The sequence below is a fragment of the Pristiophorus japonicus genome, chromosome 1 (assembly GCF_044704955.1).
Source record: "Pristiophorus japonicus isolate sPriJap1 chromosome 1, sPriJap1.hap1, whole genome shotgun sequence".
Classification (NCBI taxonomy): Eukaryota; Metazoa; Chordata; class Chondrichthyes; family Pristiophoridae; genus Pristiophorus; species Pristiophorus japonicus.
The window spans coordinates 125770601-125788112 of NC_091977.1; the positions used below are offsets into that span (position 1 = coordinate 125770601).

Genomic DNA, 17512 nt, shown 5'->3' on the forward strand with positions numbered 1-17512 from the left:
AGAGGTTTAGGCAGGGAATTCCAGAGCTTAGAGCCTAGGCAGCAGAAGGCATGGCCTCTAATAGTTGAGTGATTATAATCAGGGATGCTCAAGAGGGCGAATTAGAGGAGCGCAGATATCTTGGGGGTTGTGGGGCTTGAGGAGATTACAGAGCTAGAAAGAGGCGAGGCCATGGAGGGATTTGAAAACAAGGATGAGACTAGCTAAATTAACACAGGAGAAAAATTAAACTTGAGGAGCTAAAAATTCATTACTTACCGCCACTCCGTAGCACCATGAAATAGTGATTGAAATGGCCACCGCCACTCTTTTGGCAGCTAGTGGCAGTTCCCACGACAGCCGCTATATTCCACTCCCCCTTTGCACAGCTGGTAACTGACAGTGCCTTGAAAAAAAAAGGCATTGTGGTAATATCAATCAGCATGCAAAGCTGACTTAATGTCACCAACATGACCTTCGACCCGAGCGCTGAATTCAACACTTGGTCCTAAGCAGTGGCGACGTCTCGAGTTCTTAAAGGAATACACAAATCGGTAGATAAGTTTAAATTTAAGGATTTGGATTGTTTTTTTTTGATTTTATTGAAGTCGTGGCTTGCTACAATAGATCTGAAAAGTTTTTCAACTGTGTAGGGAATGCTGCTGGATGCTTGCAAGGGCTCAGACGGTAAATGAAAGCCTTTGAAAAAGACAGAGCATGCTGTGAATACTCAACAGATCACATAACATCCATGGAGAGAAAACCAGAGTTCAGGACACATGTCAATATGCTGCCTGACCAGCTGAGTATTTCCAGCATTTTTGCTGTCATTTCACATTTACAGCATCTGCTTGCAGAGGAAAGAGGAAGACACAGAAGAGGAGGAAGCTGAAGAGGAGGAAGCAGAAGATAAGGAATCAGATAGAAGGATGCATCCCAGACAGTCCCTTTCTGGCCAGGATATGCAGGATAGAATCATCCGCAGTGACCACAACCCCAATTCCCCTTTCAACATTAGTCCCACATCTAACCTTCCATCTGTTACCATCACAATGTCCTCTTGGCCACGATGCTGAAATAAAAGCCACCAAAAAGCAAACTTTCCAATCCACCTATATACGTCTATTCATCCAATGTAACATCAGGAAATCAACTGATCACCCATATGCATTCTCTTAGTGACTGTTTTGTGTGTGCCTTTGCCTATCCTACTGATGTCTCGCAATGCTACCCCAGTGGCTGCAGCTTGGCTGGTGGAAGGCTGCTGACTTTCAGTAGGGGACTCAGCAAATGTCCTTGCTAGTTGATCTTGAAGAGCTGGTGGCTGGGAGTGTCAAATGAATCTTCCTTGTTCTTCTTCACTCTCCTCTCCCTCTTCTTGGTCACCCACTGTCTGGGCAGGCTGCATTTCTTGGGTGTGTGAAACGAGGAAGGCACAAGAATGGAGTTATGGTAACGGGAGGGCAGGAAAGCATGAGGTGAATGCCAGAAGGAGGATAACATATGAGGATACCAGCATCTTGTATCCGTTCACCCCACCGCTCGTCAAGAATAGCCTGCACCATCTCCTCCAAGGAGGTGAGTTGAGGTTAGGACTGGGAGATGTGCCTCCTGATTAGTGCAGATTGGTGGTAGATGAGTGATTGGGGGTCGTGCATTGAGCAGTGTGTGACGCTAATATTGCAGTTGGTAGGAGACGGCTTTTGAAGATGCATTCACTGACCTTGATCAGTGGTCTGAGGTCATAAAGCTTCTTTGGCCATTGGAGCCAAGTAGTGGGGGGGGGGGGGGCGGCGACACTGCTGGCAGCGATGGCCTCGGTGATGTACTCCCACATCCTTCTTTCTCAAGAGTTTCCTGATCCTTGTGGGTAGAAGGTCTGTCTTGCAGTGTTGACCCTCTGCACAAAACTGGATGGTGCATGGGAGACCCTGGGTGCCCCTTCCTTGGCTTGCTGAGCCATTTGTGTTAATGCTGAGGCAGTTTTCCCATTTGTTGTGGTTTGGAAGGTAATTCAGCTTTAAGAGTTGAATATTCACATTGGGACTTCATTATAATGTAATTTTTTTTTAAGGCAGAAAGGGCTGAAACCTGCATTGTTTCACTTTGTTTAAATTTGTATTGCTTCAGTGTGCATGGCCCCTTTAATTCTCAGACCTCTTCATTAACCACAATTCTGTGCGAGCTCCACAGCCTCGATTCCAGAGGTTGTGGGAAGCTCCAACGCCGCACCTAGACAAGAACTTCATCTCGAATGCCTCCAGCAATGCCACCAGGACGGCGTTGCATGAAAGGTAAGTGCTGCACCACCAATCTCCATGCTCCTCAGACCAATTTTGCTCCATTAGCGTTGCCGTCATTTTCCACGCTTGTTAACTCCAGTTGCAGGTGACACCGGCAACTTTGCTAGTGAATCAAAGGTCTTCTAGTCTGACTTGCTCAAACGCATTCTGTGTTTACATGGGCAAAGGCAATTAGCAAGATTTTTTAAGGAGGCAATCTGACCCATGTAACTAATACCTCGCTAGGGAAAAAAATCTTCTCATGTTGGTTTTGAGATCATGCTGCATGAAAAAATGTCTTTCATGTTTGCCTAAAAATATTAGTCGCTACATTTTAAAGTTATCAATTGTATGTGAAACGTTAGTAGTGCAATATTAAAATAAGTCTTTATATGGATATCATATTCACAATTATAATTATAATTTTTCACTCAGGTTGGTAAACTAATACAAGAGGCAGCAGGCAAAAGTAATCTAAAGAGAGTAACATTGGAACTTGGAGGGAAGAATCCAAACATCATATTTGCTGATGCAGACTGTTAGTATTAAAAGTTATTTCTATTTAAAAATGTCATGTTTATCAGATGCCTCTCCTGTTTTTCTTATTTGTTATCAAGATGTGGGTGATATTGCCAAGGTTGTATTTAATGCCTCTGCCTAGTTATCTCAAGAAGGTAGTGGTGGAGTTTTAGCGGTTTTTGACCCAACAATGGGCGATACATGTTCAAGTCAGGATGGTGTGTGACTTACAGGGGAAATTGTAGTTGATGGTGTTCCCATGACTTTGGTGCTCTTGTCTTTCTTGGTGGTAGAGGAGCTGGAAAAGGCTGACAAAGTGACTTTTTGAGAGTTGGTGGAGTGCATCCTCTAGATAGTACGTACTACAGCCATTGTATGCTAGTGGTGGAAGGAAGGAAATTGAGACCAGTGGCAAGAGCACCACTCAAGCAGATTTCCTCTGTTCCTGATGGTGTCAAGCTGGTGCAGCTGAAGGTGAGAAAGAGGTTGTTGGGCCTTTTCTTGTTGGAGAAGTTCATTGTCTAGCACTGTACAGTGAGGATGTTATCTGCCACTTGTCAGTCCAAGCCTGCTGTAAGCTGGCATGGACTACTTCATTATTTTCCTCTTTGGAGGAGTTTTCATCCTTGTGTATTTTTTTGGAAATAATATTTTTGAATTTGTAAATTTGCTTTTGTGTTCATATGCATTGGAGGTAGATTTCAACTTTCATCACTGAGGAGCAAATTGAACATCACAGATTGGCCACTTGTTCTACACTCTGACCAATTATCAGGTGCATGCATAACGGGCGGCAATCGGGAGATGCTGGGGCCGAAATTGCCCCTTCCCTTAAGGCCTGTTACTGGCGAAAATCGGCGGCCACGCTGCCAAGTGCAATGGCTGCCGATTTCTCGTGTAATGGCCGCAATTGTTAAATTCCGCTCCAGTGGTATTCCGGCGGTGACCCGCTCCCCCCACTACCGCTCCACTGCTGCCAATCCGTCCTAAGTGTGTCATAAGAGCACGCACCGCCGATGTTCCCATCTCGATGGTGAAATTCTGCCCAAAAAATCTGGCTCCCACCACGCGGTGCCAAAAGATGCTTTTTTCTGCTGGCGCAGTGAGGTTGTAGTCCTTCTAAAATGGCGGTGTGGCTCCCATTAAAGGGGAGGACCTACTGCCACTGCCGCCATGTGTTTCTTTTTTGTCGGCCGACTGCCTGTCAGGCTGAAAATTATGCCCCTGGGTTCGGCCGGGCTGCCACCTCTTGGGTGCCAGGCTGCTGGCCCGGCCGAAACCCTGCTTGGTGGCCCAGTGCACTGAACTTAAACAATTGCGCAGGCTCTCCCCTTTAAGTGAAAGGGAGAGCCGTGGTGACGCGGCACCGTGATGACATCATCAGCACTACGCTGATGACTGAGAGCCGCGGCCACTCCACCCACCTCCAACTTCCGCCACTCTAGAGTGCGAACGTTTACTCACTGCCACATATCCACCCCCATTATGACCGACTTATGGTCTGCCGAAAATAAAAAGCCAAAGAGCGGAATTAAAAAATACGAGAAACAGGGTAGGTGCGCTCCATTTCCAGCGGTGGGCAATTTTGGCCCCGTTGAGTTTACCATCTGATGGTGAAAGATAAAACATACCCCATGATAAATTATAATCAAACTACAATAACTATTGGCCAAAAGAGTGCATATTTTACTTTGTTGACAAAGCAGCTTACACATTTATAGAAGATTGTTGTAATGTTCATTGTTACAATCTGACATTTTCTGAGAGCTAGTTGCACAATAATAAATTTTCTGAATTCCACCACTTACATATGTGAACACAGCTATCAATGAATTTTTTGAAATGTATACAGCATAAAAACTGTTGATTTAGAAGTCCAGTTGTAATTGATTAACTGTTGGCAAAATTCAAACAATGATTCATTAACCAGAATGTGGCCATTGCAACTTATTGCCCAAGTCTTCTGTTCGCCATTTGCTGTTATTTCCTTTATGATATATAGTAGTAACTTGCAAACTATGCCAAGATCTCACTCATGTGGAGTAATATCAGTGACAAAATCTCATAAATCCCAAACTAGGTTTAATACCACACCACTGGAATTGTTCATTGAGATTACTTGAGGCAACAGTGAATGGCAATAAAACTGCCACAGCACAAGATGTATTTTCCCAAGTTAACTATTTAACTACAATGTATGACCAGGCACTTGATGAACTGCTCTTGTTCCAATCATACTCAGTTGACTATAACATGATTCCCTTTAGTCCCTTGGCTCCCAAGGCCCTGCCGTAAGCTTAGACCCCATCCCCACAGCGGCCTGGCGATGAGAGAGACCTGACTTGAGGGGCTCCATGCCGGCAATAATACTGACATTTCTAAGAAAATGTCAAATAAAATAATGGGGAATCTATTATTTTCTTTAAAGAACAGGAGATAACAGGCACTCGGCCAGAATTTCCATCCTCTGTAAGTAGAGGACCAATTGGGAACTGGTAAATGTGATTTTAAAAAATGAAACTGTTTAGTGGGATTAATCCATCGAATTTCCAACATATGCTAAAGAAGCCAGAATATTCCTCCATTTCAGGTTAAGTGATTAGTAACATTTTAAGTTTTGCTTTTTAATATTCAATTCCATAATCTATTATCAAATTATTTAATATAAATGGTGAATAATGAAACTTCACTTAATTACTTTCTAAGTGTAATAGTAGGTCATAAACTTGTGTGCTTGTTAATATTTAATAAGTGGATCTAGTCAATGTGATGTGAGTAGTACTTCCATGTGATTTTGCTGTTCTAAAATGTGGCTTTAATGATTATTCTATATGTTCATACAAGATACTTTTAGATTTACAAGAGAAATCCTGTAGGATTAAATGGAATAAATTAACATTCTATTGGAATGCTGGATTTGAAATCTTATAAATAAATTAAACTGTGTTAAATTTCCCAAAATTATGTCTCACATTTTCAAATATGAATGACTATGCCAACCTGACTTATATTTTGCAGTGGACTTTGCCGTAGAACAAGCTCATCATGGTCTCTTCTTCAATCAGGGACAGTGCTGTTTGGCAGGATCCAGAATATTTGTGGAGGAATCTGTCTACAAAGAATTTGTCTGCAAGAGCACTACACTAGCACAGAAGCGTGTTATCGGAAATCCTCTACATGTAGCAGTCACTCATGGGCCACAGGTATCAGAGGAAAGGGGGGAATCTTAACCTAAAAGAACAGATGTGTTTGGAGCGTGGAGTAGTTAAATTGTTAAAAATTGTACTCCTGACCTGACCCTGCATCCAACCCGCCCACTTCTGATTTTAATGGAGGCGGGACGGGAAGCAGGATGGGGACAGGCAGCCAACCTGCTCCCAGGGGACGAGATATCAATTTAAATATTACAATGAGACTGGAAGCCTCTTTTTGTAACTTCCATTTTGTTTTTAACTCTATCAAATGGATTTTACACAATTCGTAATACCTGGCAGACTGCTACATCCAGGAGATAAGTGCCTTTACACTTAGTTCCTGGATCCAGGGTCACTACCTAACCCACCCCCTATGATCGGAGGGAGACCCCCTCACAAGGCTTCCGAACACCCCCAGCTGTCACCGATGATGCTGAGGCCGGCCACGTTCTTCTCTTCCACCCCTTCCCACAATCCTCCGGTGGCCACCCATGATCTTTCCTTCATCCACCCCCAATCATCTGGCCACGATCCTCTCTTATCCCCCCACCACGATCTTCTGCCCGAACCTCCCCCCACCCGATCCTCTTAACGACCTGGCCCGGCCCAGCCTGACCCTTTGATCTTCTGCCCGACCCACTGATCCACTTAATGACCTAGCCCGACTTCTGATCTTCAACCTGATCCCCTGATCTTCTGCCTGATCCCCCCGACCTGCTTAATGGCCCGGCCCGACCCCCGATCATCCGACTGACCCCCCGATGCTGTTAATGGCCCGGCCACTACACAAACTCTCCCTCTCTCCTCTGTGCAGCCTAGTGAAGCAGGCCTACCCACCTGCTCCTTCTGGCTGTGATCGGGAAACCGAGGTCTCGCATGCAAATTCAGCAGGGTCTGCTGGAAACCCGGCCTCCCGGATTTCCCAACCGCCTCAGAGCCCCCCGCTACTAACCCGCCTTCCTCCTTAAAATCCAGCCCACACGGAATGTGTTGTAGACTAATTGAATAATTAAGATGCTGCTATAAACGATGAGAGAAACGATCTTCTGTGAACATCTTCTGAACACTGATATTCTGATAAGCTCAAGTTCATTCCATCCCAACTATTGCTTTATGCAATATCTATTGTTGAATTTTTGTACTTAAACTAATTATATTGCAGTAGTCTGGCACAGTTATGGAGTCCTTCGTTATCTGCACTGAAGGTTTTCTGAAGATACTGAAAAATATTAGATCACAAGAACATAAGAAAGCATAGAATTCATAAAGGTTATTCAGCTCATTAAGCCTTCTCCTTTCACAGATAATGTGAAATCTACTCTATTAGGAAAAGTTCTGCATAAATACTCCCTGATCCCCAATGGTAATCAAACAAAACTCCAGAATATTAATTTCCATTATTTAACCCTGGCCTGCTACCTTCTAGACTATAGGGACAATTTTCTGAAATTGCACTCCTGGCAGTAAACCTAATTTACTGAGAGCACATATGATGAACTGTGGCTGCCCTCGAATTTCCATCCACACTGCACAGAAAATTGTGGGGAATGCGTGCCCAAAATCACCGTGAGTTAATTATCTGGACTGATGAATGTGAATGATAGGAGTCATGACAGAGTGGGCCAATTTCTGCTGACAGAGCCAAATGCTGAAGATTCTGGCATTGGTTCCTTCTCACTATACAACATGTTTCTTGCTTCTGGCTATCATAGAGATTAGAAGAATGAGAAAGGTAAAGAGTTTCCTGCTGTCTGTCTTTTCCTTCCTGTTCAGCTCATGCAATTGTCTCCTCAGAGTGTAAGCCTCAAAACAGATAAATCATTTCAGATCTTTGACCATTAGCATTTAGTGAGCAGAATCCATTCTTGTCTGACAAATGAATACTTCTCATTGTTAATCACAGACGGTTTCATTTGACAATTATTTGAGAATTCTTATTACTTTCCAAATAGAATTCCCACAGTAATAGTGATGCTTCAATGGGTAAATATGGATCTACTGTCTGAAATGCACAAAATATACATTAATGTTAACTAGCAACCATCACTCTTAGCTTTGATGACCTTGTGAGGTCATTAAACCTTTCTTTGCATTGAAGAAGGGTCCTGAAGGTTAAAGACTTGCCACTCACTACTAATGCCACTTCCTTCCAAATGGTTTTGGCTGCTGCATTGGGAAGCCCCTTTGCATCTACTCCCACAATTGCATCGCCCTCCCAAAACTTATTTTTAGTTCAAATCATTTTTGAATCAATCTCTGCTAAGTTTTAGGCTGTCTGCTTCTGGTTCCTTTATAACACATGGGTTAAATTTTCCGCATTCTGGTACTGCTTTACGAGCAGGCCAACATTAAGTGCAGCACTTCAACCTTTACCAGGGCTTCCTCTGCTGCTTCCTCCCACCACCCCACCCCCACTTGCCCCATAAAATCTGAAGACCTCCTGTTGTAAGCAGGTAATTGCTGGTGGGACATGCACCTTTGTTCCTACAGTTGCCAACCCTTCAGGATTGTCCTGAAGTCTCCAGGAATTAATGATTAATCTGCTGGAATTAAATTAAACATTGTTGGAAATACTCAACATGTCAGGTAACTAAAATTCTCCAGTCCAGGCAACATCCTTGTAAATCTCCTCTGTACCCTCTATAGTGCAATCACATCTTTCTTGTAATGTGGTGACCAGAACTGTACGCTGTACTCTGGCTGTGGCCTAACTAGTGTTTTATACAGTTTTATACAGTTCTAGCATAACCTCCCTGCTCTTATATTCTATGCCTCGGCTAATAAAGGAAACTATCCCGCATGCCTTCTTAATTACCTTAACTACCTGTCCTGCTACCTTCAGGGATCTGTGGACATGCATTCCAAGGTCCCTCTGTTTTCTCTACATTAATCAGTATCCCACCATTTAATGTGTATTCCCTTGCTTTGTTAGCCCTCTTCAAATGCATTACCTCACACTTCTCTGATTGAATTCCATTTGCCTCTTTTCTGCCCACCTGACCTGTCCATTGATATCTTCTTGCACTTTTCTACAGCTTTCTTCCTCACTATCAACCACACGCCCAACTTTTGTATATTCTGCAAACGTCTTAATCATGCCCCCTACATTGCAGTCCAAATCATTGATATATGCCACAAAAAGCAAGGGACCTAGTACTGAGCCCTGTGGAACCCGACTGGAAACAGCCTTCTAGCAAAAAAAACACACTTCGACCATTACCCTTTGCTTCCTGCCACTGAACCAATTTTGGATCCAACTTGCCACTTTTCCTTAGATTCATTGGGCTTTTTCTTGTGCGACCAACCTGCCCTATGGGAGCTTGTCAAAGGCCTTGCTAAAATCCATGTAGACTACATCAAATGCACTACCCTCATTAACTCTCCTTATTACCTCCTCAAAAAAGTAAATCAAGTTAGTCAGACATAACCTTCCCTGAACAAATCCATGCTGACTATCCGTGATTAATCCGTGTCTTTCTAAATGATGATTTATGCTGTCCCTCAGAATTTTTCCCAATAATTTTCCCACCACCGAGGCTAGGCTGATTGGCCTGTAATTACTCAGGCTAGGCAGACTGGCTTTTAGTTACGCTAGAGGAGTATAAGAGGTGCAGGGCTGCAATTAAAAAATATATCAGGAAAGCAAAGAGAGAACATCAAAGAATGTTGGTACGTAAAATCAGGGAAAACCCAAAGATGTTTTATAAATACATTAAGAGCAAGAGGATAACTAGAGAAAGAGTGGGGCCTATTAGAGTTCATAAAGGAAATCTGTGTGTGGAGGTGGAAGGCTTGGGTATGATTCTTAATGAATACTTTGCATCTGTTTTCACAAAAGAGAGGGCGATGCAGATTTTGCAATGAGGGAGGAGGAATGTGAAATATTCGATGAGATAAACATGGTGAAAGAGGAACTATTAAGGGGCCTAGCAGCTTTGAAAATGGATAAATCCCCAGGTCCGGATGAAATGTATCACAGGCTGTTAAGAGAAGCAAAAGAGAAAATAGCAGAGGCTATTAGCAGAAACCTCTTAATACTTCCTTTCTCTCTATGTTTATCCCATCTAATATTTCACACTCTTTCTCTTTAACTACAATGTCTGCATCATCCCTCTCTTCTGTAAAGGCAGACGCAAAGTATTCATTAAGAACCATACCCACATCATCCGCTTTCACAAATAAGTTACTTTTTTGGTCTCTCCTTGGCCCTCATCATCATCATAGGCAGTCCCTCGGAATCGAGGAAGACTTGCTTCCACTCTTAAAATGAGTCCTTAGGTGGCTGAACAGTCCAATACAAGAACCACAGTCCCTGTCACAAGTGGGGCAGATAGTCATTGAAGGAAAGGGTGGGTGGGACTGGTTTGCCGCACGCTCTTTCCGCTGCCTGTGCTTGGTTTCTGCAAGCTCTCGGCGATGAGACTCGAGGTGCTCAGCGCCCTCCCGGATGCTCTTCCTCCACTTAGGACGATCTTTGGCCAGGGACTCCCAGGTGTCGGTGGGGATGTTGCATTTTATCAAGGAGGCTTTGAGGGTGTCCATGTAACGTTTTCTCTGCCCACCTTTGGTTCGTTTGCCGTGAAGGAGTTCTGACTAGAGCGCTTGCTTTGGGAGTCTGTGTCTGGCATGCGAACGATGTGGCCTGCCCAGCGGAGCTGATCAAGTGTGGTCAGTGCTTCAATGCTGGGGATGTTGGCCTGGTCGAGGATGCTAATGTTGGTGTGGCTGTCCTCCCAGAAGATTTGTAGGATCTTGCAGAGGCATCGTTGGTGGTTTTTCTCCAGCAACTTGAGGTGTCTGCTGTACATGGTCCATGTCTCTGAGCCATACAGGAGGGCGGGTATTACTACAGTCATGTAGACCATGAGCTTGGTGGCAGTTTTGAGGGCCTGGTCTTCAAACACTCTTTTTCTCAGGTGGCCGAAGGCTGCACTGGCGCACTGGTGGTGGTGTTGAATCTCGTCGTCAATGTCTGCTCTTGTTGTTAAGAGGCTCCTGGGGTATGGAAAACGGTCCACGTTGTCCAGGGCCGCGTCGTGGATCTTGATGACTGGGGGGCAGTGCTGTGCGGCGAGGACAGGCTGGTGGAGGACCTTTGTCTTACGTATGTTTAGCGTAAGGCCCATGCTTTCGTACGCCTCAGTAAATACGTCGACTATATCCTGGAGTTCAGTCTCTGTATGTGTGCAGACTCAGGCGTTGTCTGCGTACTGAAGCTCGAGGTTGGGGTGGTCTTGGACCTGGCCTGGAGATGGCGAAGGCCTTACTCTTTCCTTAGTTATCTTTTTGCTCTTTATATATTGAGAAAACATCTTCGGGTTTTCCTTGATTTTACCTGCCAATATTTTTTCAGGCCCTCTCTTTGCTTTCCTAATTTCCTTTTAAATTTCACTTTCTATACTCCTCTAGTGCTTTCTGCAGTATTTAGCTCTCCTTATCTGGCAAAGCTTCCTTTTTTTCCTTATCCTACACCATATGCTCCTTGACATCCAGGGGGCTCTAGATTTGGGAGTCCCACCCTTTTGCTTTACGGCAACATATTTGCTCTGGACCCTCACTATCTCCTCCTTGAATGCCTCCCACTGCTCTGACACTGATTTACTTTCAAGTAGCTGTTTCCAGTCCACTTTTGCTAAATCACATCTTAACAAAATTGGCTTTTCCCCAATCGAGAACTTTGATACCTGGTCTATCTTTGTCCTTAACCGTAACTATGCTAAACCTAACTGAATCATGATCACTATCACCAAAATGCTCTTCAACTGATACCTCTTCCACCTGCCCAGCGTCATTCCCTAAAACTAAGTCTAGAACTGCCCTTTCCCTTGTTGGGCTTGTTATGTACTAGCTAACAAAGTTCTCCTGAATGCATTTTATGAATTTTATGTCCTCTATACCTTTTACATTAATTCTATCCCAGTTATTATTAGGATTGTTGAAATCCCTTACTATCATCGCCATATTGTTTTTGTGCTACATATTTGCTCTTCTATCTCCCTATGACTGTTTGAGGGTCTATAGTACACTCCTAGCAGTATAATTGTCCCTTTTTTGTTCTTCATTTCAACCCTTTTGACCTCATTTGATGAGCCTTCTAACATATCAGCCCTCCTCACAGCTGTAATTTTTTTCCTTAAACAATATTGCGATCCCTTCCCTTTTTATCCTCTCTCATCTGAAAACCCTGTAACCAGGAATGTTGAGCTGCCATGTCTGCCCTTTAAGCCATGTATCTGAAGGAGCTATTATGTAATATTTCCACATGTCTGTCTGTGCCTTCAGCTCATCAGCCTTGCATTGAAATATATACTGTTAAGCACTGCCAAACTCCTTCGTTGTCTATTTTCTAGCCTTTGCTTCCACTGTCTTCGAAACTCACCTACTAATTTACTGCCTTCCATTTCCAGCTTTGCTTCTCTCGCTACTAAATCTACTTTCGGATTCCCATCCCCGCCAAGCTAGTTAAACCATCCCCAGCAGCACCACAAAACCCCCGCAAGGATATTGGTCCCGGCCCTGTTGAGGTGCAACCCGTCCAGTTTGTGCATCTCCCCCAGAACTGGTCCCAATGCCTCAGGAATCTAAAGCCCTCCCTCCAGCAGCATATCTTCAGCCACGCATTCGTCCTTCTATATCTGTTCCCACTCGTGTGAGGCACCGGGAGTAATCCGGAGATTATTACCTTTGAGGTCCTGCTTACTAATCCTTTTCCTAGCTCTCTACATGCTGCCTGAAGGACCACATCCCTCTTTCTACCTATGTCATTGGTACCGATATGGACCACGACCTTTGACTGTTCACCCTCCCACATCAGAATGTTCTGCAGCCGCTCAGTGACATCCTTGACCCAGACACTAGGGAGGCAATGTACCATCCTAGAGTCACGTCTGCAACCGCAGTCCCTCATCATTGAAACCTAACAGTAATTTAACTCAGGCTTGTGCGGGAAATCCACCTGGAGTTAAAATCGGGGCCTGTGTGTTGATTGGTGCTTGGTTAAGATTGGAACCTGGACATATTATCAGCATAATAATAAAACAGACCTACAGCATATATGATATGAGATTGCTTAATGCTGTTGTTATCTGCAGAGTGCAAGTATATTTCAAACTTTAGTGCAGTCCCTCTGTTAACCACAACTCTTGATTAATCATTGTCACTTATTAAAATAAAATCCAATGACAAATTCATTTAATATCTCACTGAACTGTTAAATATAGGATCAATGTTATGTACCTATCCTGTTTAACTGAAATGCTTTACCCTGGCCTATTCTTTTATGTTAATCAATGTCACACGTCACAGCATTAACTTGATGTGACAATGGAATGAGCTGATGACTGTAGGAGTGGTTATTATCAGTGTTTGAATATGATACTGTAACAGTAAAGTTCAATACATCAGCATTACAGTACTATCTGGCAACTAGAGATTGCAATAATTACAATATATTGTCTTCCCAAGACATTGAATTATAATTTTCAGTGAGACAACAATTGATGAAATACAGTCACAAGAAGCAAAAATATCAGATTTAAAGGGATATTATTCCAAAAGAGAACATAGCACATTCACCCTTGAAATTGCAACATGGAATATTAACTCACCAATAATTAAACAAAAAAAAAATTAAACTGTAGATGCTAGAAATCTGAAATCTGAAATAAATACCCAAAATGCTGGAAGCACTCAGCCGGTCAGGTAGCATCTGTGGAGAGAAAAATAGGGTTAGCATTTAATGTCAACCAGCTTTCGTCTAATGGTGTCAACCTGAAACATTACCCCCAAAAATTGGTGGATTTGAGTTGGGTGGAATGTAAAAAATGTTTAAATCTCAAACCCAAACCCAAACTGTCTCGAACTCTCCCATATCCGGTTTTAACGGAGGTGGGACGGAAGGCGGGCAGCTAACCCGTTCCTAGGAGACAGGCCGCTCATTTAAATATTTTAGTGAGGGTGCGCGCCTCAGATTTTTTCTCTGATTTAAATTTAAGTCTGGCCGGCCGGGTTTTCCAGGCCTCGGGAAACCCGATAGCTAAAAGGAGGCGAGGACTCCTACGTGAAAGAGGTAATTGCCTTTTCAGCATAGCCTGTGGGCCAGAAGGAGTACGAGTGCTTCGCCCTGGATCCCCAAACTAACCAGCTTCCCTTTCTGTGATCGGAACTCCCCCTTCCCCCCCCACCCCCCACCGCTCGGACCCCACCCGCGACCCTCCTGTAACCACCCCTCATGATCTCTAACCAGCACAACCGTACCTACTCCTGGGCTGAGGCTTCTCCTGCGGTGTTCTCCGCCTGAAGGGGGAGCCAAGGCTGACTTCCAGACGGCGATCCTGTGTAAAAAAAAAGCTAAACTCCACAGAGTTTGGGGTCAGAACTCCTCCCCCCACCAATCCTGCTTGGAAATCCTGCTCCTCGGAGCGACTTTCCTTTAATGGCGCCTATTAAGGCAGGCCTGCACGTTTCCCAGCCCTATTCAATGGTGCAGGACTGATGACGTCATCGATGACTCGTTCCCAGCCAGGATATTTAAAGCAGCCTTGGCCACATTGCATTTGAAGGTATATCTAGGAGTGTGCAGGCAGTTCATATCGCCATCTGGTTAGTGCTCAGCCTTGCACAGATGGCTTCACAGAAACACAGGGCTGCACCCAGGTTTTCAAATGACTCTCAACATATTCTTGTGGCGCGAGTGAGAGCCCGCAGGTGATGGGCGGAAGAGACCTCCCCAGGAGACTAAAAGAGCCTGCCTCAAAATAGCAGAAGAGGTCAATAGCAGGAATGTGGTGAGGAAGACCTGGGGGCAATACCAGAAGCGCTTCAATGATCTCATGATCAGGAAAGGTGAGAAGCAAAGCCACACTCAACTTCATTCTGCTGTGCCTGTCATCACATCCCATCACTCTGTCTTCCCAAGCATACTCATCCACATCATTCTTCATACCAACATACCTTGCATGTCCACCCATGCCTCTCTATCTACATGCTCACATCCCTATCTGACTAACCACTCCTCACACTCACTCTCATTCTAATGCAATCAAACCAACTAACAACACACAAGGAGGGCACTTGGCATTGGCACGATACTCCCTCATAGTGACGCTCTAAAGCTGTGATCCACACATTCCTTACACTCATGCCATCACGCCCACTCAAACTTCTTTTCTTTCCCTCCTTGCAAGAGAAAAGAGCCCACAAAAACAGGGAGAGGGAGAGAACCAGAGGTGGCCCTGCATCGTTTGCCACTTTGACAGCAACACAGGAGGTCGCCCTGGAGGTCTCAGGAGTTGGGGAGCAGCTGGCTGTGGGAGACAACTCAGCAACCTGATAATAGAATTACATCTCATACAGCCACATGGCACACAGCAGTCACTCATATGGGGAGATGTCAGCAGCCAGTGAATGTGCATAATGGTATCATTACCCATTCTTAATATAACATTTCCAAATCATCTTTACTCTCCCACAGGTCCATAAAGAGCACACCCCGCCGTCCAGGCTGAAGAAGAAGACAATTCATCAGAGCAGCCTCCAGCCTCTGAGGGTGCACCGTCACCAGACCAAAGCACACCCAGCACCTGCGCAGATACGCACAACTCAGTGGGTCTACGCGAGACAGAGTAGTGTTGTCATCTGGTGTGTCACCAGTCACAAGTGAGCAAGTGAGCAGATGGAGGAGACAGGGACAGCAATGGAGACTCCTTGCCGGAGAGCCTTGGATGCTGCCAGCTCTGTTCAGCTGCTTAAAGACGCTGCACCTCGGAGACCATCCAAAAAGAGGGTGATCATGGAGGTGTAGGAAGAAGTGCAAGAGGCTCTGACAAGTTTTGTGGCCACAATGTCTGCAAATGTGCAGAGAATGGAGGAGTCCATCTCCAACATGAGCACCACTGTGTCGCAGGCGATAGCGACGGTAGGCTCTTCCATGGAAAGAATGGCCACCAGCATGGTGCTGCAAATGTGCCACTCACATGAGCTCATGCTATCTATGGAGAACAGATGACAGAGGCTCATAGACCTCCTCTCTCGGAGGGATGCCAAAGTAGACTGGGGTCTTCATGGCCCCGCTGCTGTGCGGAAAAGTGCTCTCTAGCTCCTTGCTAGCAGGGAAGTGCGGGTGGCCCATGAGAGGGATAATGGTGAGAGGGGACATGGAAGTGTGGGCTCCTCTCAAAGTGCTCACACTTCTCCCCCATTGCGATCCCCTCAGCCAGAGCCCCAGATGCCTCCTCGGATAGTGATAGCCGAATCTTCCCCCGTACACGCGCAAGAGGAGCAGACTTTGGCAGGTCTATCACAGGCTCCAAAATCCAGAGGACGACCGCCAAAAGTGTCTACGCAGTTGCAGCAGGGAGGTGAGCAGCCTGCTGTACGTCTGCTGAAACCACAGTGGTTGTACCTCATAGAAGCATGCATCAGCAAAGATTGACACAGAAGTAGATGCACAAGGTTAAGCACATGGGTGTTTAAAGAAGTATTTTTGTTAAGGTTCTGTTACTGTTATGCCACATATAAAAGTATTTATTTTACTCACTTTCCAGTCATTCACATTTTTGTATGCTACTTTAGAAGTGGCTTAGTGAGTTGGAGTGAATGATGAGACATAATTACCTCCAGCATTGGGGGTCAGTGTGAAAGAAATTACTTGGTCATTGCAGGGATGCTTTATAGTGTTGTTGGGGGGTGGAGGAAACCTGACACAGCATGTGGCAGGCACATGGGTGTAATGCAGTAACTTATGTATATCTGGCCATGGTGAGGCCATCCCTATCCTCCCAAGCAGCAATGTGCTCAGGTGCTGCTGGCATCTAAATCTCAGGTTCCTCCTGCTCCTTCTCATCTTCCAGCTGATGCACCTTCCCCCTCCTCCTCCTCTGAAGAGGCAATGCGCTCTGCTCCTTGCTCATCTTGCAGTGCTAATCCTCGTTGCTTCGCTGGGCAGGCCACATCGTTCGCATGCCAGACACGAGACTCCCAAAGCAAATGCTCTACTCGGAGCTCCTTCATGGCAAACGAGCCAAAGGTAGGCAGCCGAAACGCTACAAGAACACCCTCAAAGCCTTCCTGACAAAGTGCGACATCCCCACTGACACCTGAGAGTCCCTGGCCCAAGACGGTCCTAAGTGGAGGAAGTGCATCCGAGAGGGCGCTGAGCACCTCGCGTCTCAATGCCGAGAGCATGCAGAAATCAAGTGCAGGCAGCAGAAAGAGCGTGCGGCAAACCAGTCCCACCCACTCCTTCCCTCAACGACTATCTGTCCCACCTGTGACAGAATCTGTGGCTCTCGTATTGGACTGTTCAGCCACCAAATAACTCACTTCAGGAGTGGAAGCAAGTCCTCCTCGATTCCGAGGGACTGCCTATGATGATGATGTTGCAATGTTTTGCAACGATGATTCTGGAGACCCTGGCTGGCGTGTACTAAAGAGCTCCTCCAGATCTGTCAAGGTATCTCTAGAGCATTATCAGCATGCCTATAATGCTCTATGACTCATCTGGTGGACATATGTCTTTCATTGTATCTCTCCTGGGCC

At 45.2% G+C, this 17512-nt stretch overlaps 1 protein-coding gene across 2 annotated transcripts in view; it reads left to right on the forward strand.

The window, feature by feature from the left end:
• LOC139231280 (retinal dehydrogenase 2-like) overlaps positions 1-17512 on the forward strand; it is an 84647-nt gene that overhangs the window by 40137 nt on the left and 26998 nt on the right. For both annotated transcript variants that reach the window (XM_070862504.1, XM_070862510.1), the window contains exons 8-9: positions 2697-2799; positions 5799-5983. In XM_070862504.1, coding sequence (XP_070718605.1) covers positions 2697-2799; positions 5799-5983 — 288 coding nt within the window. The remainder of the gene's footprint in view (positions 1-2696; positions 2800-5798; positions 5984-17512) is intronic.